The sequence below is a fragment of the Pecten maximus genome, chromosome 1 (assembly GCF_902652985.1).
Source record: "Pecten maximus chromosome 1, xPecMax1.1, whole genome shotgun sequence".
Classification (NCBI taxonomy): domain Eukaryota; kingdom Metazoa; phylum Mollusca; class Bivalvia; order Pectinida; family Pectinidae; genus Pecten; species Pecten maximus.
In genome coordinates, this window is record NC_047015.1 from 47361089 (window position 1) to 47385732 (window position 24644).

A 24644-nucleotide genomic window follows, 5' to 3' on the forward strand; every position below is an offset into this window, starting at 1 on the left:
ATAACAATAATTTTAGTATACATTACATTGCTATATAATTAATTTTCCATTGTTTGTATGTACGCAGAATGCGTCTTTCTGATTGCTTCAGAATTTGTTTTCATACCTCTGTGAAAAAAAGGGGGGGAATCCGAAAATGGCGCGAAAAATGTGACGTTACAATACGGCCATTGACGTTGGGTATTGATTTGTGAAAAAGAATCCCATATAAGATCAGTTAAATTGTACATAAAACATTTTTTCATTTTGAAAATCAATATCAAAAATTAGTTGTTAGCGTTGATGTCGATTCTTTTTTAGTTTCATAGGGGTATGAAAAAAATGTTGTTGACGAATTTTTGTAAGAATCCGCTACGTGGATTCATACAGGTTGCAATCAAAATGTTTTTCATACCCCTACGAAACTAAAAAAAAAATGACATCAATGCTTAATTGTAAATATAAAAACAAACAGATTTTGCATGAGGTTTTTAGTTTCAGTTTTATTCAAAATAAAACAATAAGATTTGAACAAAATAACAAATCATTATCGTAATATATAAACGTGTCTGCTCCAAGCAAACTCTTCACTCACAACAGGGTTTGCTTCTCTTTTTCATATGACTTGAAAAAGGGATGCCAACCAATGGGTTTTTTTAATTGTCTTTCCTTGATAGGGGTGCCAACCAATGTTTTTTTTAATTGTCTTTCCTTGATAGGGGTGCCAACCAATGGCTTTTTTTTTAATTGTCTTTCCTTGATAGCGACGATCACCAAAGATCCATTCAATAGTCCGCATGACGTCATTTATTATGACGTCAATTAATTACGACAAAATTTCTTTTCCAAAGTAAAAAAAAACAAAACTTCTTTACGTGTGTATGGTTCGTGTGTCATTGGTACACGGCCCATGTATTTGTTTCTTGAACAAAAATGACACTTTATTTTTACAAATTAAATAATTTTAATCTAGTTCACTTCTCAAATAACTGCTTCGTGTGCATTTCTGATGATTATGTTCCGTGAAGAGGTCATCCTCGGAGTTCTTCGTGTGACACCCCAATTTTATATGATAAGGCCCGTCACACTTATTTTGAAATGAACAAGTGGCAATCGTGTTATGGTAATGAGTTAATGATTCGTTGATGAATTCGTTCAGGAATTGGCGAAGCAGCAGCACAGTATTGCACAACAACAGGCTAACATAGCACAATCTTCTGCGGCTTCTTTGTCAGCTTCCGCTTGGCGGCGCGCTCGGTCGTCTTGTACGTAACTGTAACATAGTTTAATTCAAAATATGTCACATATAAGAATTACAACCTCGTCGCAGTGTACTTAAATAACTTCCAAAATGAGTTCTATTTTACAAGGTTCGGGGGCGAGGTGGGGGATTCATGTCTTACGTTTACGGGGACCACTTGCGGAATATCGGGTTTCACATCGTTTTATACGTAACATCGAAGAGATCGGGGTCAATCTGTTGCCTCATTGTAAATTTTCCTTTATATCAATCTGTCCTTAATAGAATAACCTTATTGTGTTATCAAATATGACTTAAAATGATTCCAAAACTAAAAGTTTACATTAAACACTCTCCTCCTCCCTTTCCTGAAGACTTACACAGTTGTTGGCTGTTGGTAAACTGGACCGGGCGGTGGATACTGGCCGGCGGGATATTGCCCAGCTGGTGGGTATTGGCCGGCGGGGTATTGCCCTGGTGGGTACTGGCCTGGAGGGGGTGGTGGGTAGGCTCCTGCCGGGGGAGGATAACCGGCTGTTGTCCCGTACCCAGGCTGTTGTTGGTAATTCGGTGGGTAGCTCATTTCAGTGGTCGTTGGCCCCTTTTAGACGAAGCAGATGTGATCTGCAATTAAAAACATGATATTTCGTCAGACTATCTGAGGTGTAGTACACTAAGGGTTGTCAGACTATCTGAGGTATAGTAAGTACACTATGGATTGTCAGACTATCTGAGGTATAGTACACTATGGATTGTCAGACTATCTGAGGTATAGTACACTATGGGTTGTCAGACTATCTGAGGTGTAGTACACTATGGATTGTCAGACTATCTGAGGTATAGTAAGTACACTATGGGTTGTCAGACTATCTGAGGTGTAGTACACTATGGATTGTTAGACTATCTGAGGTATAGTAAGTACACTATGGAATGTCAGACTATCTGAGGTATAGTAAGTACACTATGGATTGTCAGACTATCTGAGGTTTAGTAAGTACACTATGGGTTGTCAGACTATCTGAGGTATAGTAAGTACACTATGGATTGTCAGACTATCTGAGGTATTGTACACTATGGGTTGTCAGACTAACTGAGGTATAGTACACTATGGGTTGTCAGACTATCTGAGGTATAGTAAGTACACTATGGATTTTCAGTCTATCTGAGGTAAAGTACACTATGGGTTGTCAGACTATCTGAGGTATAGTAAGTACACTATGGATTGTCAGACTATCTGAGGTATAGTAAGTACACTATGGGTTGTCAGACTATCTGAGGTATAGTACACTATGAATTGTCAGACTATCTGAGGTATAGTAAGTACACTATGTATTGTCAGACTATCTGGGGTATAGTACACTATGGATTGTCAGACTATCTGAGGTATAGTAAGTACACTATGGGTTGTCAGACTATCTGAGGTATAGTACACTATGTATTGTCAGACTATCTGAGGTATAGTACACTATGGATTGTCAGACTATCTGAGGTATAGTACACTATGGGTTGTCAGACTATCTGAGGTATAGTAAGTACACTATGGATTGTCAGACTATCTGAGGTATAGTAAGTACACTATGGGTTGTCAGACCATCTGAGGTATAGTAAGTACACTATGGGTTGTCAGACTATCTGAGGTATAGTACACTATGAGTTGTCAGACCATCTGAGGTATAGTAAGTACACTATGGGTTGTCAGACTATCTGAGGTTTAGTAAGTACACTATGGGTTGTCAGACTATCTGATGTATAGTAAGTACACTATGGGTTGTCAGACTATCTGAGGTATAGTAAGTACACTATGGGTTGTCAGACTATCTGAGGTATAGTAAGTACACTATGGATTGTCAGACTATCTGAGGTATAGTTCACTATGGATTGTCAGACTATCTGAGGTATAGTACACTATGGGTTGTCAGACTATCCGAGGTATAGTAAGTACACTATGGATTGTCAGACTATCTGAGGTATAGTACACTATGGGTTGTCAGACTATCTGAGGTATAGTAAGTACACTATGGGTTGTCTGACTATCTGAGGTATAGTAAGTACACTATGGATTGTCAGACTATCTGAGGTATAGTAAGTACACTATGGGTTGTCAGACTATCTGAGGTATAGTAAGTACACTATGGAATGTCAGACTATCTGAGGTATAGTAAGTACACTATGGAATGTCAGACTATCTGAGGTAAAGTACACTATGGGTTGTGAGACTATCTGAGGTATAGTAAGTACACTATGGATTGTCAGTCTATCTGGGGTATAGTACACTATGGATTGTCAGACTATCTGAGGTATAGTACACTATGGGTTGTCAGACCATCTGAGGTATAGTAAGTACACTATGGGTTGTCAGACTATCTGAGGTTTAGTAAGTACACTATGGGTTGTCAGACTATCTGATGTATAGTAAGTACACTATGGGTTGTCAGACTATCTGAGGTATAGTACACTATGGATTGTCAGACTATCTGAGGTATAGTAAGTACACTATGGGTTGTCAGGCTATCCTAGGTATAGTAAGTACACTATGGATTGTCAGACTATCTGAGGTATAGTAAGTACACTATGGGTTGTCAAACTATCTGAGGTATAGTACACTATGGGTTGTCAGACTATCTGAGGTATAGTAAGTACACTATGGGTTGTCAGACTATCTGAGGTATAGTACACTATGGAATGTCAGACTATCTGAGGTATAGTACACTATGGAATGTCAGACTATCTGAGGTATAGTACACTATGGAATGTCAGACTATCTGAGGTATAGTAAGTACACTATGGATTGTCAGACTATCTGAGGTATAGTACACTATGGATTGTCAGTCTATCTGAGGTATAGTACACTATGGATTGTCAGACTATCTGAGGTATAGTACACTAAGGGTTGTCAGATTATCTGAGGTATAGTAAGTACACTATGGAATGTCAGACTATCTGAGGTATAGTAAGTACACTATGGATTGTCAGACTATCTGAGGTATAGTAAGTACACTATGGGTTGTCAGACTATCTGAGGTATAGTAAGTACACTATGGATTGTCAGACTATCTGGGGTATAGTAAGTACACTATGGGTTGTCAGACTATCTGAGGTATAGTAAGTACACTATGGATTGTCAGACTATCTGAGGTATAGTAAGTACACTATGGGTTGTCAGACCATCTGAGGTATAGTACACTATGGGTTGTCAGACTATCCGAGGTATAGTAAGTACACTATGGGTTGTCAGACTATCTGAGGTATAGTAAGTACACTATGGATTGTCAGACTATCTGAGGTATAGTATGTACACTATGGATTGTCAGACCATCTGATGTATAGTACACTATGGGTTGTCAGACCATCTGAAGTATAGTAAGTACACTATGGGTTGTCAGACTATCTGAGGTATAGTACACTATGGATTGTCAGACCATCAGAGGTATAGTAAGTACACTACTAGATTGTCAGACCATCTGAGGTATAGTAAGTACACTACTAGATTGTCAGACTATCTGAGGTATAGTACACTATGGGTTGTCAGACTATCTGAGGTATAGTAAGTACACTATGGGTTGTCAGACTATCTGAGGTATAGTAGGTACACTATGGATTGTCAGACCATCTGAGGTATAGTAAGTACACTATGGATTGTCAGACTATCTGAGGTATAGTACACTATGGATTGTCAGACTATCTGAGGTATAGTAGGTACACTATGGGTTGTCAGACCATCTGAAGTATAGTAAGTACACTATGGGTTGTCAGACTATCTAAGGTATAGTAAGTACTCTATGGAATGTCAGACTATCTGAAGTATAGTAAGTACACTATGGAATGTCAGACTATCTGAGGTATAGTAAGTACACTATGGATTGTCAGACTATCTGAGGTATAGTAAGTACACTATGGATTGTCAGACTATCTGAGGTATAGTAAGTACACTATGGATTGTCAGACTATCTGAGGTATAGTAAGTACACTATGGGTTGTCAGACTATCTGAGGTGTAGAAAGTACAACGAAGTCTGTCAAACTGCCTGATGTACGTATTCACGGAATACTACGGACTATCAAACATTTCCGGTACATAAAATGTTGTGAACTTCCTTCTTTCATAAAGACAGGTATTGAGACTTCGTTTGTGATATTCATTTACCAACGACCCAACAACACAAAGTAAAACAGAATAAGATATTCACTCTAAAACAGTGCGAGGTATGCTAAAAAAAACGCAGCACAGACCGCAATACAATTTTTGAATGGCATATGTCACATTAACATTTCTTTAAGTGGGAATGAACCATACAGGATTTCAAAGATTTATTCACATACTCAGACACACTACCCGTCCATTTTTATCATATAATACTCTAAAGTATTACACTTTAAACATCCTACCATTACACTTTATACCATACAGTATTATTGAAGTCACACATTTTCACGTTTCACGTACTAATGATATGTACATAACATAAACGGGATCAATCTTCTTAAACAATTTAGTCAAAACAATGCAACACAGTGTATATATTTAAAACAGATAATAGGTGATTGAAATAGCCCTACTCCGGCCGTGGTATATTAAATAGTTTACGCGTAGACATAAAACAAATTACATTGAATAACTACCATGAGTATATAAGAATTTGTATGAGTGATATTATACTGGTATAATTACCTTGATCAGTCCTTGTCTGTCCTTCCTTGTATAAAATATATAGACAATGTGTGTAGTCTATTTATAATCTATCATGTGACAGCGAGTTCTGATACAGAGTCTCATGATCGTTTCCGGAAGTAGGGTCGCGATATTAGTCTAATACGATAACAATGAGTGGAGTACTGTCACGTCATAGCTATTGTCAAGTTACATCTAGGTGTGTTTTATGTGCAATAGGGGTCTGCCAGATGTCAAATATGTTTGAATATTAAAATTAGTTAACAATAGTTTATCTTCGGCGGCATTTATACACTACAGTTTTAAAATACAAATACTATGAGGATTGGAAACCAAGCTAACAAATTCCATTATTGCCTCATTGGTTGTTCTTTATCGGCCAGTGTTAAGTTGACGAATATTTAAAACAATTGCCACAATGAAGGCTCTTTCAGGAACAACATGGTATATGTAATGCCAAATTGTCATGTATTTGACCAAATTATTTAAGATTGACGGAACCTCAGGCTAACAGAAATGAAGATGGATTGACTGCTAAGGACTTTAGGTTACTGACTTGAATGAGTACACTCTGATCTACCGGTATATATTATATCAGATAGCCTATATATCATAAAAACAACTAGATATCTTATCAGGTAAATGCGAATTGTGTGCCTCTATCAGGTTCGAACCCGCGACCTAAGATTGCCTGTCTGTCGTTGTACTGATCGATCTAAAGAGATTAAATCCCTAAACGAGGACACACAATTTACTATAAAAATCTGCCGTTGACAACGGCACCTAATCCGTAATATAGACTGGCTTAGTGGAACATACTTTCCACAAACTTTTGCAGGAAATAACGTAATGCACACTTATGCACAACATGATGTTTGCCTGCAATGCTCTGTCTGTCAATATAATGACTATAATTTACACATTGTTTATTAAGGCAAATTATTGTTTATTTGTCTGCACCGTCCAGAAATCCGGCCATCATCGTGTAACACGATTCCGGAATATTACGTCGCCGTTTGCGCAGCCCGTCTATTAATATCAACATCAATGTGAATGACGTCATTACGTTTGTCAGTGACGTCAGCGTTTCACCAAAAATGGCGTCACAAAATGTCCGACACTGACTCTCCGGTCTTTAACTTGATAAAGTATTTATAACGTGATGAACAGAAAAGTTTGAAGATGAAAGTAAGTGCCGGTGACCTTCTCTGAAAAACATTCACGAATATATTGGGGTTACGTGTGTTTTAGCAGGCATGTGACAGTACGGTATGGTCGATACCATTTGGAGTGCTCTAATTTATGAAGTGAATCCAGGGAGTTGTTTATCATGTAATCTGTATGAGTGGTAAGCGTCACATAGGATGTCTCCGTGAACGATGGAGTTAGCTTTTAAGTAGACATTTAGCTCTTATCTGATTAAGGTATTATTCAAAGTAAATGTTGTAAGTTGAAGTCCGTGGTTGACATTCATGAACAGACCTACCCGATACTAAAATGCACAATGAAATTTACTTATCCTGCTAAGAAGACAAAAAAATAGATCCGGATGGTAGAGAATTAAGTTTGATTATCAAATACATGTTTTGACATTTTTGGGATTAATAAGCACACAAGTCAGTTCAAGCGTTCCTGGTTCGAATCCCCTAGCTTCCTCTTATCGTATCACTTCAACTTCTTCCGGGATGACTCGTTTTCAGCATGTGTAATACATATATGCAGGGATATCTCTGGCTCTTAAAACCTATGGGAGATTTTTTGAGATTAGCAAAATTCTTATGAGATTTGTCTGTATAAAGAGGTACAATTTTGAATTTTTAATGAGATTTTTTTTAAAAACATGGGTAAAAATCCCCAAATCTCTGCCCAAAGTGATCCCTGTATATGTCTTTTACGTTGCTACAGTACACTTTCCCAAATTGATTTATGTTTCCCCCCACTGGGAGTATTTTACTGTGGATCTATTCGATATGATACATTAACAGTATCATATATTTCTCTACATATATGTACATTTCTTTTACGGTTGGTGCGATTTCTTTAGAACGCCACAATTTTAATTTTACCGTAATTCTCTAGTGATATTCAAAATCTCAGCAAAATGGGACGAAATTAAAACACGCACTATATGTAATTTATTTTTGGAATTAAGGACTGATGGAGATGTTGTCCATATGTGATACGGGGCATGGAATTTGAAGAGCATTTTTTTTTTTAATTTATCAAATAGAAATATGCCAAACCTTAATTACAGGAAGTTAATACGTTCTCTAGGAATGTTTATGATTTTGAGAAAATATTCATTTGCAGATATCAATGTAGTAATAAATTGTTTTTATCATAACAGGTTATTTTGCTGTCTGCTATACTTTCTCTTCATATTCTGATTTGCGTGTGTGACACGGGGCAAACCGCCGACAATAAACAACAACAAACAGGAGACAATGCAGGTAAACAGTCGACAGGTTATGAACAACTAAAGTATGTAAACTTACATGAATATTGTAAAGTTCCACGTAAATGTAAAAATGAAATTTGTCATGTGACAAGGATTGTACAAAAGACACACACAATATAGCACAATTTAATGCAAATTAAAAATTAAAAGTTGGATAGTAGAGCCAAAATGTCTTAAATACCCTACATCATACAGCTGGTTCGTCCCCATAGCACTCACCAGTGAAGCTATAATGGCTACAAATGTTGACTTAAAGAGGTCGAGTAAGTTGTAGATATCCCATTGGATCTACTGTAGATAGTTCCACGAATGATGAAGACATGACGATTTCCCCAACACAGACGTGATAATATGTATGAATGGGTAGTTTGGAGTTAAGGGGTTAAGGGCTTGTTTCAAATATCACGAATTCCGTGAGAGAAGTTGACTGCCTAAAAAATTAGAGTAAAGGGTTTTCAAAGGTATACGTTGATAGTGACCATGGGGAAATGATTTTGTGAACGTTATGATTTTGTCAGAAAATATTCTATGTCCTTGTTTGATGTCCAATCCACCACTGGTTGATGTAAGCCATTATTGTTTGATATCCAATCCACCCCTGGTCGATGTAAGCCATTATTGTTTGCTATCCAATCCACCCCTGGTTGGTGTAAGCCAGTGTTGTTTGATGTCCAATCCACCCCTGGTTGGTGTAAGCCAGTGTTGTTTGATGTTCAATCCACCCCTCGATGATGTAAGCCAGTGTTGTTTGATGTCCAATCCACCCCTGGTTGGTGTAATCTAGTGTTGTTTGATGTTCAATCCACCCCTGGATGATGTTAGCCAGTGTTGTTTGATGTTCAATCCACCCCTGGTTGGTGTAAGCCAGTGTTGTTTGATGTTCAATCCACCCCTCGATGATGTAAGCCAGTGTTGTTTGATGTCCAATCCACCCCGGGTTGATGTAAGCCATTATTGTTTGATGTCCAGTCCACCCCTGGTTGATGTAAGCCAGTGTTGTTTACTATCCAATCCACCCCTGGTTGATGTAAGCCAGTGTTGTTTGATGTCCAATCCACCCCTGGTTGGTGTAAGCCAGTGTTGTTTGATGTTCGATCCACCCCTGGTTGGTGTAAGCCAGTGTTGTTTGATGTTCAATCCACCCCTGGTTGGTGTAAGCCAGTGTTGTTTGATGTTCAATCCACCCCTGGTTAATGTAAATCAGTGTTGTTTGATGTTCAATCCACCCCTCGATGATGTAAGCCAGTGTTGTTTGATGTTCAATCTACCCCTGGGTGATGTAAGCCAGTGTTGTTTGTAGTCCAATCCAACCCTGGATGATGTAAGCCAGTGTTGTTTGTTGTCCAATCCAACCCTGGATGATGTAAGCCAGTGTTGTTTGCTGTCCAATCCACCCCTGGATGATGTAAACCAGTGTTGTTTGATGTCCAATCCACCCCTGGTTGATGCAAGCCATTATTGTTTGATGTCCAATCCACCCCTGGTCGATATAAGCCATTATTGTTTGCTATCCAATCCACCCTTGGTCGATGTAAGCCATTATTGTTTGATGTCCAATCCACCCCTGGTTGATGTAAGCCAGTGTTGTTTGATGTCCAATCCACCCCTGGTTGGTGTAAGCCAGTGTTGTTTGATGTCCAATCCACCCCTGGTTGGTGTAAGCCAGTGTTGTTTGATGTTCAATCCACCCCTGGTTGGTGTAAGCCAGTGTTGTTTGATATCCAATCCACCCCTGGTTGGTGTATGCCAGTGTTGTTTGATGTTCAATCCACCCCTGGATGATGTAAGTCAGTGTTGTTTGATATTCAATCCATCCCTGGTTGGTGTAAGCCAGTGTTGTTTGATGTTCAATCCACTCCTCGATGATGTAAGCCAGTGTTGTTTGATGTCCAATCCACCCCGGGTTGATGTAAGCAATTATTGTTTGATGTCCAATCCACCACTGGTTGATGTAAGCCAGTGTTGTTTGATGTCCAATCCACCCCTGGTTGGTGTAAGCCAGTGTTGTTTGATGTTTAATCCACCCCTGGTTGGTGTAAGCCAGTGTTGTTTGATGTCCAATCCACCCCTGGATGATGTAAGCCATTATTGTTTGATGTCCAATCCACCCCTGGTCGATATAAGCCATTATTGTTTGCTATCTAATCCACCCCTGGTCGATGTAAGCCAGTGTTGTTTGCTATCCAATCCACCCCTGGTTGATGTAAGCCAGTGTTGTTTGATGTCCAATCCACTCCTGGTTGATATAAGCCGGTGTTGTTTGATGTCCAATCCACCCCTGGATGATGTAAGCCAATGTTGTTAAAAAGTTTGCTGTCAAATCCACCCCTAGATGATGTAAGCCAGTGTTGTTTGATGTCCAATCCACCCCTGGTTGATGTAAGCCAGTGTTGTTTGATGTCCAATCCACCCCTGGTTGATGTAAGCCAGTGTTGTTTGATGTCCAATCCACTCCTGGTTGATGTAAGCCATTATTGTTTGATGTCCAATCCACCCCTGGATGATGTAAGCCATTATTGTTTGATGTTTAGTCCATCCCTGGTTGATGTAAGCCAGTGTTGTTTGGTGTCCAGTCCACCCCTGGTTGATGTAAATCAGTGTTGTCTGATGTCCAGTCCACCCCGGGATGATGTAAGCCAATGTTGTTTGCTGTCCAATCCACCCCTTGATGATGTAAGCCAGTGTTGTTTGATGTCCAATCCGACCCTGGTTGATATAAGCCATTATTGTTTGCTATCTAATCCACCCCTGGTTGATGTAAGCCAGTGTTGTTTGATGTCCAGTCCACCCCTGATTGATGTAAGCCTTTATTGTTTGATGTCCAATCCACCCCTGGTTGATGTAAGCCATTATTGTTTGATGTCAAATCCACCCTGGTTGATATAAGCCATTATTGTTTGCTATCTTATCCACCCCTGGTCGATGTAAGCCGGTGTTGTTTGCTATCCAATCCACCCCTGGTTGATGTAAGCCAGTGTTGTTTGATTTCCAATTCACTCCTGGTTGATATAAGCCAGTGTTGTTTGATGTCCAATCCACCCCTGGTTGGTGTAAGCCAGTGTTGTTTGATGTCCAATCCACCCCTGGTTGGTGTAAGCCAGTGTTGTTTGATGTCCAATCCACCCCTGGTCGATGTAAGCCGGTGTTGTTTGATGTCCAATCCGACCCTGGATGATGTAAGCCAGTGTTGTTTGATGTCCAATCCGACCCTGGTTGATATTAGCCATTATTGTTTGCTATCTAATCCACCCCTGGTTGATGTAAGCCAGTGTTCTTTGATGTCCAATCCACCTCTGATTGATGTAAGCCAGTGTTGTTTGATGTCCAATCCGACCCTGGTTGATATAAGCCATTATTGTTTGCTATCTAATCCACCCCTGGATGATGTAAGCCAATATTGTTTGATGTCCAATCCACCCCTGGTTGATGTGAGCTATTATTATTTGATGTCCAATCCACTCCTGGTTGATGTAAGCCAATGTTGTTTGCTGTCCAATCCACCCCTAGATGATGTAAGCCAGTGTTGTTTGATGTCCAATCCACCCCTGATTGATGTAAGCCATTATTGTTTGCTATTTAATCCACCCCTGGTCAATGTAAGCCAGTGTTGTTTGATGTCCAGTCCACCCCTGGTTGATGTAAGCCATTATTGTTTGGTGTCCAGTCCACCCATGATGTAAATCAGTGTTGTCTGATGTCCAGTCCACCCCTGGTTGATGTAAGCCATTATTGTTTGATGTCCAGTCCACCTCTGGTTAATGTAAATCAGGGTTGTTTGATGTTCAGTCCATTGCTATTACGTGTAATTGTAATTTGGAGTTACTTGATGTCAACTTTTGTTGATGTGAATCGATGCTGTTTCCTTTTTGCTTTCAAATGTCTTTTGGTGTAATCTGACAATCATTTATAGATCTGAAGGCAAACGAAGAACTGATATGGAAGAAAATGAGGAGTTCTCTACTGTATATACAGGCATCCGATCGAGACAGGTTTTTGATGAGGTGTGGAGGGGGCTATACATGTACCCAAAAGAATATCTCTAGTAATAAGTGGCTGGCGGGCACGGGGGATGTAGCGAAGGTATGTATACACGTGTTAGTTTCTAAGTCCAATCCGGACGTCAAAGTCCGGACCTAGTTAACTAATATCAACCTAATATTTTCTTTAACAAAGCATCGCTGAAGTTGAGGAACCTTTTATTCCTTTTAATCTAAGTCGGGAAAAAATGGATACATAATGACCGAATTTTCTCAGCAATTATTTTCGTCATATCCGTGATAAAAAAACATTCCCAATATACTAGTGGACGGGTTATTATGTCCCTTACAGACAGTTGATATGGTGGGATTCTTATCCAGGTCGTAGATTTCAACAAAATGCACTTACTGAACATGATATAAAGCGTGTTACTGTTTCAGACACGTTTCTGGCATACATACTCGTGCTTTAAAGCCAAAGACATCAAGACCTGTCCAGGTAATGTAAAACTTTTTTTTTTCATCTCTTTTGAATTGAATTGAATGAAACATTTCTGGTTGCCGCGGAGCACTTACTACGTCACGTACATACATGTAGGTGATGCTGCTGATCCAAGAAATCTTTGTACGCATCCTTGCACGCAGGGATTTTGTCTCGTTTCCGAAAGTGCAGTCGTGTTGACAGTTTAAAGTCTGTTTTCTCTTTTTCTGATTCTTGTTCTGCATTGTAATTTTCCACAATTAAGAATGAATCCAGGGTCGGTTAAATAGTATGGATGCTAGTATCAGTTGTATCAGTTTCGAGACCAGGTCATGTCCCCCGAGGCGAAGTCCCCCACCCGTAAAAAATACCTACCTTTCGCGTAGTCGCTTGGCATTTGGTGCTTTCAGAGAAAGCATCGCCCACCTCTCGCCTGATTGGCTGGGCGGAAACACTTGAATGAAAGTGTGTTTAAGTTCTGCAGGGATGTTTTAGTTCCAACGCAAACACACGTGACTAAAACACAGTTAAGCAGAGGAAAACGTTGGGATGGAGTCGAGTAAACCAGTTATTTTTATAAGTAAAAAATAAAGAAAAGTAAAAGTACACAATGTGTATTGATAAGTTAAACCCAGACTTTAGATTCCTTTAATATTTTTATACTTGTGTATGCTTATAGTATTAGTTTAACGATATATTGTCACTACAAAAAGATATTTCTTGTTCATTCCTTTGCATTTTGAACTTTTTCTCCAGAATTGTCATCTTTGGGTTCATCATTTGAATCAAAAAGTGCATAATGGTGACAAAAAAAATATATTTCTTGTATTTTCCTTCTGGTGCAATGTGAAAATGACCACATTTCACTGTGGTATATATATACAGTCATCCGTAATGTATATGTCACCAAGTGTATCACCAGTATAGCCAGTAACATTAACGTTTTTGGAGTTAAATACCTGTAAGTAATGTCTGTTTTCTGTTATTTTGGTAAGTCGACGGAGTGTGGGGCGCGTGGAGTCCTTGGAGTAAATGTTCGGCAAAATGTGGAAAGGAGGGGAACTCTACCAGAATTCGCCAGTGTGATAACCCTCTCCCAATAAACGGAGGCCTCGCCTGTTCTGGATACAAAACCATGTCTAGTATCTGTCGGGGTAAATGTAACCAAAGTAAGTACTGTTATTTTAACTTCATTGTTCATGATTCCATTCTGCTTTTGTGAACATGGCCGTGTAAATAGTTGTACGGACATCATTAAAAACGTTATGTGAATGATATCAAGTTCCGATTGTTTTTATAATGATGTTTCTATAGTAATGTAATAACATGTTGTCTTCGACGAGATATAGATAAGATGAGGGATGAAATATCGGAGAAAATATTGAACACATGTAGCTTACAAATGTCTTGATCTCAATCTTAGATTTAACAAAATATGCATATCCAATTGTTCAATGATACATTTAAGATAACGATTAATTAGTACATTACATCACCGAAAAAAGAGTTATTATGATCGATTGAAAACAAGAACTGGACGCCGTATACATGTATTTTTATACAATAGCAAAAATTACATATTTTACGTTATTACCACCCTCCAAAAAAAAACTCTTTTTCTAATCTTTAAATTAAAAGCGAAACAATTATTATTTACATCGCAAACGCGATAGCATGTTGCATATCTATATTTGGTATTTAACTTTTGGTCTTATAAGATAGGCAACCATTTTAGGAGAATGATATTTTGCTCATTTTTTTGTATGTTAATAAGACAATTCTGTACCGTGTCAGGTTACAGCATTCCATTTCGCGTACTAAGAGGGATAACTCTCATTGACTCAGAGCGTCTCTCAGAAAGTTTGCATTCAAACAAAAACAGTTGTCTCCCCTAGCACATTGTACAACAGATTGTACAATGTACAAGAATATGACATAAAGTTGTATGGTGTAGTTTTACTAAATTTGTGCCATTATTGCAATCCCTCATATAATTCGTTCAGTATTAGTCGCCGATGGTAACCTGTGATCCACTGCTTCTTAAAGACGCATTCACAAGAAACGGTGTAAAGGACTTAGATATGTTTTTACACTTACGATGTGATAGGTCATAGGTATACTTAAGTATACACGTATTGGTATTTCCACCAGAACCTAATGAGCCTATGTTTGAAAGTTTAACGAAGGTAAGACCACGTCATTTATTGAAATAAAATCAGTTCGATGACCATTTATATGTGTTGTAACGTTTATTTATTTATCCTGTCTTGGCAATTCCCTTCGACTTTAAATTTCAAATCACGAATAGTCGCTCTCAGTCATTGCCAATCCTATAATGTTTATAGCCGTTTGAATGCGATTTCCTCAGCTATAGATAATGTGTTGAAAAGGTGTTTTTCAATGCTTTATCAACGGACTCTTTCCATTAAATGACAGGCGTTGGACAGGTGGCGGCCTTTTCGAAGTCGATGGCTTTTCTGATCGTTATCCATAAGGCCCATCCCCGCCTGGGTTCTCTCTGTCTGAAGAACCACTGTATGTACGGCCAGGTAGCCAGTGTGTTACACGGCGGAGATGCGGTACGTACATTGGTTCCCACATGTGTTTCTTGTGTAAGCTAAACCATGACTAGATGTTCTTAAGAAAAATTACTCATATTATCCATTGTGCTGTTATCAAATGCAAATGTTTCTATCTTTCGTCTGACTTTTGCTTTAAACCCATTTGCAAATGCTTCGTCGATGTAAATAGAATGAAACAGTTTTTATTGGACTGATGTTTGCATGCATAAAAGGAATCGATATCGGTATTAGACACATATTCATATCCTTCTGACAATTAAGTTTGAATTAAGTTTCCTAAAATCACAGAACTTTGATGTGGTATTAGGTGTTATTTCACAGCATGTCTATGTCTTGAGAAAACATACATATTTTCAGTTAACAATAATGGAATGATCTGTATTATTTCCATTTTAGGAGAGGTATTGGTCAAGTTTGCAGTGTTTTAAGTATAAAAGGGCTTGCCCGGGTGAGTATATGGTACTACGTCTAGAGATATTGAGAATTCATTGCCACACTAGACCTTTCATGGTCCTTATATACTGAAAAAAACCTTGCTAATAGAACTAATTGTTTCCCCCTAGTGGACGGAGGCTGGAACTCCTGGACATCCTGGTCGAACTGTGAACCCAAGTGTGGGCCTGGTATCCATTGGAGAATTAGGAACTGTACGAACCCAACTCCAGTAAACAACGGATTCATTTGTCGGGGTCCTTTCTACGAGGAGAAGCCTTGTGTAGGAAGAAATTGTTCTAAACTAGGTAAAAATGCAGACCGTGTGATGCAGAATTATTTTTCTTTCTGTTTTCATGAAAGTTGTCTAATTGAATTGGGGGATTTCCTGCTTAACTGTCTGTACGTAAAGTACGTAAAGGACGGTAAGTACTAACATATTTCGGTTTTTATTTAATAATGATAATACAAACATCTATACAACGCACTATCTAATTTGCAAAATTACTTAAATGCGCTTAACCTTTTATAATATAATGATATATTTTATTTCAAGTGTTACACAATGTATAGAACATATATAACATATACCGCCGCGAGCAATTAGGTGAACATTTGTACAGGAGATACTCTAAAAAAGCAGACGTAAACAGGTGAGTTTTAACTTCCTTCTTGAATTTGGCCATAGTTTTCGACTTCCTGGTAACAGATGGTAAGCTGTTCCACAAAAGTGGCCACTACCTTTCCAGAGCACATGTTATTATAAGTCATCGTACGAGAGTTTGGAAAGCATACCAAGGATTCTGTCTCCAATCCTATTGATCGTGACGGCTGGTAGGGAGTGACAAGTTCCTGTTAATACTCTGGAGCTGTTTCCTCTTTCACGTACGGACACCAGGCGTGCTGCAGTGTTCTGTACTATATACAGGTGGCTAATCAGTGCATCAGATAGTCTAATCGAGAAGTAACAACAACAAGCGAACGTAACAATGTTTTGCATACATATGGAAACACAAGGCCAGTTCTGTCGTTTTCTGACTGAGCTTTAGCATATTGAAGTTCATCCAGGTACTGATGCAATTTAGACAGGCTTTTAGACCTGCTGTCATTGTGTCCCAGTTGTCTTGTTGTCTGAGGTAGATTTGTGGTCGTCGGTATACCAATGGTACAGAAGGCTATAACGACGACATATCTCCCCTATATGTTAAGAATAAAGACAGAATTTTCTTGGTGCCAGTACGGGACACTGAAGAACCCTGAAGTATAAGGTTTTGTCATCAGAAACAGTTGATCCAAAGGAACATCCTGTCGTCGTTCGCTCAGTAGGGTCGGATCCAGTGTAGTGCATCACTAATCACCCATAAGAGTACTCTCGTTGAAAATGACGTCAAATGCAGCGAACAGATCAAGCTTGATAACTGCTCTACATTTGTTATCCAGGGCGGCAGTTATATCACTGTAGATACGAATTAGGACCGTCTCAGTGGAAAGCTCGTGCAGTAGGCTGATTGTAGGTTGTCATGAAGGCTGTTTGCATATAAGCCTCTAAACGCTGGTACACAATCTTCTCGAAGGTCTTGGAAAGGAAATCAACAATAGTCTTACACGAGCCATCTTGAAGCACAATGGAGCCTTTGACTCAGCTAATGGTTTGTTCATGATTGAGGTTATCAAGGGGAGCCATTCCCTAAAACATTGCTTCTGTAGCACTGTGGGAAGTGGATCCAGTTAAAAGGATTTCGACAGCGTGTTTATAATGATCTTGCACAACTCATATTTTGTTGACCTGAACGGTGTAAGTGCACTGTCGAATTGGTTGTCAGCAGCCGTGACAGAGTTATTGGTTTCAGAAGGTGAATTAACGACATCAATCTTTAGTATGCTTTTGTGGATTTTTTTCCCTTTGAAAAAATCGCAGAACTTCTTGGACAGTGTTTTCTCTTAAGACCACCTTAGCAGAACTATTTCACCATTATGGCCCATTAGGTTTCTGGTGAGTCTAAAAAGCTGTTCGAGCTGTATTGCATTAAATATTTTTCTTTTGGCAGGAATGTAAGCTTTGTAATTATCGTAAGTTACAATACGGCCGCTCGCACGCCAGTTCGCTTCACACAGAAGGAGATCGGTATTACAAGAACTACTTCCATGTAATCTTATCTAGACAACACTAATATCGTCTCAGTTCGATGTATTTCTAAAACTTTAGTTGCTACTTTTTCAGTAAAATATAGTTCAAATAGATTCTTCTTCATGATGTACAATATTTGCTTATAGATTTTGCTTTGGGAGCTTACCTATCTGAGTGGACAGTGTTCGGACCTTGCTCTGTCAGCTGCGGGCAGTATGGTGTGAAGGAAAAACGACGTTTGTGCTTGAAACGGGATAGATGTGCCGATATACAGAGGAGAAAAATAACCGCAGTAGTCATTAGGAAACCCTGTTTTCGCGGACCATGCACTCGTAAGTATAGAATTTTGTTTTCGATAATCGTTGGAAGAACAAAGATCAAACCACCATATTAAACTCCTTACTGTAGTATCCTTGCATGCATTTAACAATTATTATTAATCTTCAATATAGTTAACAATTTTAATCTAAAATGATGCATTTTACAATGTGAAAAAGTATTTAACGAATTCGGTAATATACTGAACAATTTTAATAATGACACTAAGCTTTGCATGTGTAACAAATTGCACTAAAATGGTAAACACAACATGATTAACAGCTCATGTCTATTGTTTGACATCGACACCAGTATGATGCTAGTATAGAGACAACTTACCGCTCGGCACATTCTACTACCCATGCGCTATATAGGAAATAGGTTCAGCAGAATATGAGATGCGAGACCACAAAAAGTTGTTTATCATATAATCTATATACCGATGTTTATGTCTCTATTTTATCAAACATAAGTGTAAATTATAATAGTTCTAGGTTGAGGGAATCCATTATAATGCATATTGTAACAAAACTTTAACATGTTTAAATAAAGGATTTGAATAAGAAGATTTGAAGATACAAAATAATATTTGCATCCTCTAAAATCCTATCGAAAGCTTGCGTCGACTTATGTAGCTTTTTAGTTGTAAGCAGATAACAATATTGAGTTACAATATGAATGAACTAAGGGACCTATCACATTATGTTTGTGAATACTCCACTTTCCAGCAATTGATGGAACTTGGTCCAGTTGGTCACCATATACTGAATGTTCAGCAGTCTGTGGAAAGGGCCGGCAAATCCGCATACGAACATGCAATGGTTTGCACTCGTCGGGTAGAACAGTTTGTGTAGGACAATCCCTCAACGTCACTTCCTGTGAGAAGAAATGCGAGAAAAGTAAATTTGTTAAAACACTTTGTTATCTGTTCTCCTGTTGCTTACTTCTGCAGGATAATTGACCTAAATGAATTGAGTATTTTGAAAACATGTACGATGTACAAAGACTTAGCTCAAATTTTAGCGAAATCCAAGTAGTCCTAAATTGAACTGGCTTATCAAGAATTCTAGAACTGATCTGGTTTTACATCTCATCAACAATTTTTGCCATTCTGTTATCTCCTTTACATATTTGGATGTCCTCTACCATGTGGACGAGTGACACCCTGGTAATATACGTGCATGTATCTATCTGAAAAGAAGCGTTTATACTCTTGTGACGTTTTATTCAGATAATACTCTGACCCATGGGACAGCAGAGGCAACAGCCCAATCTTTTGTTCCAGTACACACCACACCTCCAAAGGTAATAACTAATATTAAAATCGCAAACTGAGTGTCAACAATTTCGAAACAAACTATACCAACTTATATTAAGAACTCTTTTTTGCCTGGATGGAAGTGCGCGAGCGGGCTTACTGTGGGAAGAAACCGGAGTACCGGTAGAAAACCCACGTGATTGGGCAGGTGACCACATACCTTTTAACGCCAGATCGGGGAATCGAACTCTGGCCACATAGGTGAAAGACAAGTGTATTATCACTGTGCCACCCGATTATCGATTACTTTATTCGATGTATACATTCCTTTATATCCCCTTATGTTAAAATTGCTAGGAACCTTCTAGTCTTTGTACAGTATGCTTTCAGTACCGAGTAAGAACGTAACATCAGACAATTTGTTTTGTGTTAATTTCCAAGCACTAATGAATAAGTTAATCAATAGCTTTGGTATTGTCCTTTCTCATTCCGCAGGCCTGGAGAACTGACTTTAACAATCCGTACATTTACGAGTTGGAGCCTGACCGAATCGGTATTTTTACTCAATGGTCGCACTGGTCATCTTGTTCAAAGTCATGTGCTATAGGACAGCGGTCAAGATACCGGAATTGCACTTTGGGAGGGCAGTGTTACGGAGAGCTGAGACAGGTTCTCTTCTGTCACACCGAGACATGTCCAGGTGACTCCATAATTTACCTAAACTCTCGTTATTTTGTTTATATAAATGGATACTGTAAATGTTTGCGTCCTCAATTCCAGCGTACATCTGAATTTAAACAAATGCATAATAATGAACTGGTGCGTTCACACTACTTTCCGTAAGAAGCCGAACGCAAACAACAGTAACTGCAATTTTTAGAGACATAATAACTTTGCAGGCTTTCAATGAGAAAAGTGCTAAAATAATATCGCTAAAATATGGATGTTTACGGTATACCGGTTTAAAATGAATCAATCATATAAAATCATACTAAAATGTATATGTATTTTACCCCCAGTGAACGGAGGATGGAGTGAATGGTCGTCATGGACACACTGTAGCATCACCTGTGGAGAAGGAAAGAAGAAGAGATATCGGAAGTGTGATAAGCCGCTTCCCCAGTTTGGTGGAACATGTTTTGGGAATAAGGAAGAAACAAAAATATGCAATCCTGGAAAATGCCAATGTGTGTTCTCTGCTTAAGCAATATGTGTAACTTTTCGATATTGAACATTCATGGTTTATTTTGAAGTGTTCAAAATCCCGCGATTTTCATTTGAAAAAAAAATGTGTACATATTTGAACGATCTTGTAACTTTAAAAATGCTGTCACGTTTTTCTAATATATAATTTGCAATCTGATAACAAAAGGTCCCTCCCCAGTACATTTGACAGTCTGATGTTATATATTGATATAGCCATGCATTTATTGGTAGTGAATTGTAATTCTGATAAAAATGTAACAACTCTGATTTTGACATCTGTCATGGTTACTGTACTTTTGACAACCAAACTTTCATAAAAACTGTAATTATTGTAGCGGGACGCACCAATGAGGTAGTTTTGTCAATTAAGTACTGGATGCTGAATTAACGGAATGCTGTCCAGTTTTAGGTCATCTAACCCGAAGTGTTCGAAGAATTATTGCCGTCATCGTTCTCTGTCCGTCGTCGTCCGCCGCTAATCCTTTACTTTCAAAACGCTACTCCTCCTTAACTCTTTCCGTACTCACGACGACTACAGACGTCACAAAAATGTGCTCTTGTATCCTTCATGACGACTACACACGTCACAATTAACATGCCTTCCATCCTTTGTGACGACTCAAATCGTCGTAAAACATCGCGAAAGATGTTGATATTACTTGCTGGTTTAGCATAGTCATACGAAGGAATTGACACGGAAATGATGTTTTTAAGAAATAAAAAGCAATGTAAATATTGTATTGATGGTATATTTTACGTACCAGAAGCATAATTCATTCGTTAAGATTGTCTATTTCAAAGAATTCCGCCGGTTCATGCCGAGCTGTTTACATAGCTACAAAATGGCGGCCTCAAATTTACTTTCGTTTTCTGCGAGATTGTTGAGGTGTTAAACACAATAAAACAATTAAAAACGATAATATATATATAATTGAGTAACGTTTATCATCAAAATAAGTAAGAAATACGTAAAATATTTTTACAAACCGAAAAAACGATGTTTTGGCTGCGTGATTTCTTGCACATGTGTGACACATGTGCCGATTAACATGTCATTTCCCGCGATTCTGCCTGGTGATTTCGCCGTATTTTAAAGGAAAAATTGGGTAAAAGAGTTTCCGTACTCAGTACTTGTTCCATATGATAAACTTCATTTAATATTAAGCATTATACAACAGTAAAAGATCAGTAAAAGATCGTTTTATCGACGTCTGATGTGATAGCCATATGCTCCAATACACAAAGGACCTACCCAGCATTCACTTCCGGTAGCGACCGCGAAATTTGAATGAGTACGTAAAGAGTTAACCCGAAAGTGGATTACTACCAAATTTGTTGTGAAACATCATTGGGGGAAGCCAATCATATTTTATATAAACAAGGCTGGTCAGACCCCTAGGGACGGAAGGGCGGGGCCCAAAATGGGGAACTTTGCCGAATTTTGGTTTTAAAACCCTACCCTTTCTTAAACCTCAAGTGGATTATAAGCATATGGTATGACACAACCTTGAGGGACGGCAATCATATTTTATGTATTTTAGGCTGGTGTGACCCCTTGGGTCAGAGGTGAAGGGCCACAAAAAGGGAACTTTTGGTGATTTTTTCTTTAAAATCCAACTTCTAAACCCTTGAGTAGATTACATACAAATTTGGTGTGAACCATAACTTATATATATATGAGGCTGGTGTGAATCCTTGGACCAGTGGGGTGGAGCTTTGCTGAAATTTTGCTTAAAAAACTGCTTCCTCTTAACGGTTGGGTAAATTACATCCAAATTTGGTGTGAAACATCATTGGGGAGGCCAACCATATCTTATATAAATAAGGCAGGTGTCTCATAGGGCCCGAGTGGCAAGGAACTTTGCTGTAATTGTTCTTCAAATCTTTTTTCTTGCTAAACATTTAAGCGAATTTCTATCATTTGGTGTGAAATATCATTGGGAGAGGGTAATCGTATTTTATAGAAATGAGATAGGTCTGACCCCTCAGAACAGAGGGACAGTGTCTCAAAGGGGGTACTTTGCTGTTCCTCAATTTATACCATAAATAGAATCTAACACTTGTATCCGTGTCATATTGAATTGATCACACTTCTGTTAGATCCTATATATATATAATGGTTCAATTGACCGTTAAGGGTCATGGTCTCTTATTTAATCGTTTGATACTGGAATTTGTGCAAGCATCAATACCTAGTGTGTCATTTAATGATCATTTTCATAGACAGAAAGTCAAATTAATCAATAGATTATTAAATGAGACAAATTTATTTCGAATCCTCGTTTATTTTTGTATTGTTTTTTGACACTGTTATACATTAAATAAAATACGGTTTAAATCAAACAAATAAACCCTGATACGGATTTCGTTTTATTAACAATATGTATAACCTTTACAAATATATTCAACAATACAATTCTATGGCGTATCTATAATGGATGATTGGTATTTGGAAAAAAAAAACATCCCGGTCGAAGCTTGACTAGTGTAGAAATAAATATATGCCTCATTATGAGTTGTTTGAAAATAGTAATAATAATTTACGTTATTGTTTTAATCGGTAAAAGTAATATTTAAGGGCTCCCATTGGACTTTGCGCACTGGACAGCGTGGTCTCACTGTAGCAAAACGTGCGGAGTTGGTGAACGAATAAGGTCTAGGAACTGCAAACTGGATTCGAAATACACAAAAGATCGCCAGTACCTGCCAATGTTGCAAAGGAGAGTCCCGATATGTATAGCACGTGGGAACAACAGATTTAGTGGGAGGTGTGCACAGATGCCTTGTCCAGGTAAGTAAACAACAACAGATTTAGTGGGAGGTGTGCACAGATGCCTTGTCCAGGTAAGTAAACAATAACAGAAGAATAGGCGAAGAAAAGGTATCTTGTTTGGTTGGTATAGAGCTATAACTAAACACACTGTAAGGAGATTGTCATATAATTCGGTTGGAATAGAGCTAACTAAAGACACCGGAAGTAAATTGCAGATTGCGTAGCACTAGTGAACAATATTAAAATATTAGCCACACTAGTGAAATACATTTGGTTTTACTGAAGATACTGTTAGATACTAGTATTCTGTTACATTTTATAACAAAATATACCGAGGCAGCTCAATTTCTCCCAGAATTTATTGTGGTCCCCTGTCAACGACTCACAAATGTACTCCGAATCGTGACGTTTTGTATTCTATCTTGCATTATGACGTCATATATCATGACGGTGAGCTATATGCAAATCTCAATTTTCCCCATTGTCGTTTGTAAGCAGTGCTCTGATTGGTATAATCAGAAATAAGTGATATTTTTCACTTGTAAAAAATTCTCTTTTATAGAATGAATAATTTTCGATAATTCACTGGTAGAAATGAAATAGCTATATGACTAATGATATCTTACCCTGTTGTAATACAGCTCAAAACTTATATGATATAATTGGTTACTAATGCGTTCTAAATAGAAGGTAAAATAGGTTTTTAGCTCACCTGGTCCGAAGGACCAAGGTGAGCTTATGCCATACCGTGGCGTCCGTCGTCCGTCGTCTGTCGTCCGTCCGTCGTCCGTCCGTCCGTCCGTCAACAATTGACTTCTTCTTCCTAACCGCTGATCAGAATTTGATCAAATTTGGTCAGAAGCATCCCTATGGGTAGGGGACTCAAAATTGTACAAATGATGGGGCTGGGCCCCCAGGGGCCTGAGGGGCGGGGCCAAAAGGGGTCAATTTTGCTTTATTGATATAAACGACTTCTTCTCTGAAACCGAGCAATGGATATCACTCATATTTGCCTGGTAGCATCACTATGGGGTGAGGATTCAAAATTGTACACATGATTGTGCTGGCCCCCCAGGGACCTAAGGGGCGGGGCCAAAAGGGGTCAATTGGGCTATATTGATATAAACGACTTCTTCTCTGATAC

At 38.5% G+C, this 24644-nt stretch overlaps 2 protein-coding genes across 2 annotated transcripts in view; one reads left to right on the top strand and one right to left on the bottom strand.

Annotated features, from left to right (window-relative positions):
- Nucleotides 1–460: 460 nt before the first annotated feature.
- On the bottom strand, nucleotides 461–6015 carry LOC117335993 (cysteine-rich and transmembrane domain-containing protein WIH1-like). The gene is made up of 3 exons (XM_033896301.1): nucleotides 5888–6015; nucleotides 1600–1843; nucleotides 461–1252 (listed from the first exon to the last, which is right to left on the bottom strand). The coding sequence occupies exons 2-3, from the start codon at nucleotides 1800–1802 to the stop codon at nucleotides 1135–1137; spliced, it is 321 nt and encodes a 106-aa protein (XP_033752192.1). The 5' UTR covers nucleotides 1803–1843; nucleotides 5888–6015; the 3' UTR covers nucleotides 461–1134.
- A 953-nt stretch (nucleotides 6016–6968) lies between these two features.
- The window catches only part of LOC117336000 (SCO-spondin-like), a 30039-nt gene continuing 12363 nt past the window's right edge, over nucleotides 6969–24644 (top strand). Inside the window, exons 1-14 of the mRNA XM_033896313.1 lie at nucleotides 6969–7075; nucleotides 8235–8337; nucleotides 12256–12425; nucleotides 12764–12821; nucleotides 13799–13972; nucleotides 15240–15382; nucleotides 15782–15833; nucleotides 15949–16125; nucleotides 18092–18277; nucleotides 18992–19162; nucleotides 19495–19568; nucleotides 20017–20221; nucleotides 20541–20708; nucleotides 23306–23518. Coding sequence (XP_033752204.1) covers nucleotides 7070–7075; nucleotides 8235–8337; nucleotides 12256–12425; nucleotides 12764–12821; nucleotides 13799–13972; nucleotides 15240–15382; nucleotides 15782–15833; nucleotides 15949–16125; nucleotides 18092–18277; nucleotides 18992–19162; nucleotides 19495–19568; nucleotides 20017–20221; nucleotides 20541–20708; nucleotides 23306–23518 — 1900 coding nt within the window. The 5' untranslated portion in view covers nucleotides 6969–7069. The remainder of the gene's footprint in view (nucleotides 7076–8234; nucleotides 8338–12255; nucleotides 12426–12763; nucleotides 12822–13798; nucleotides 13973–15239; nucleotides 15383–15781; nucleotides 15834–15948; nucleotides 16126–18091; nucleotides 18278–18991; nucleotides 19163–19494; nucleotides 19569–20016; nucleotides 20222–20540; nucleotides 20709–23305; nucleotides 23519–24644) is intronic.

Bases quoted from the DNA above. Each gene is read 5' to 3' on its own strand.
- LOC117335993 (XM_033896301.1), bottom strand. From the start codon at position 1,802: ATGAGCTACCCACCGAATTACCAACAACAGCCTGGGTACGGGACAACA. The intron at 1,253-1,599 runs GTAAGTCTTCAG...ACTATGTTACAG, and splicing joins TACCAACAGCCAACAACTGT to TTACGTACAAGACGACCGAG.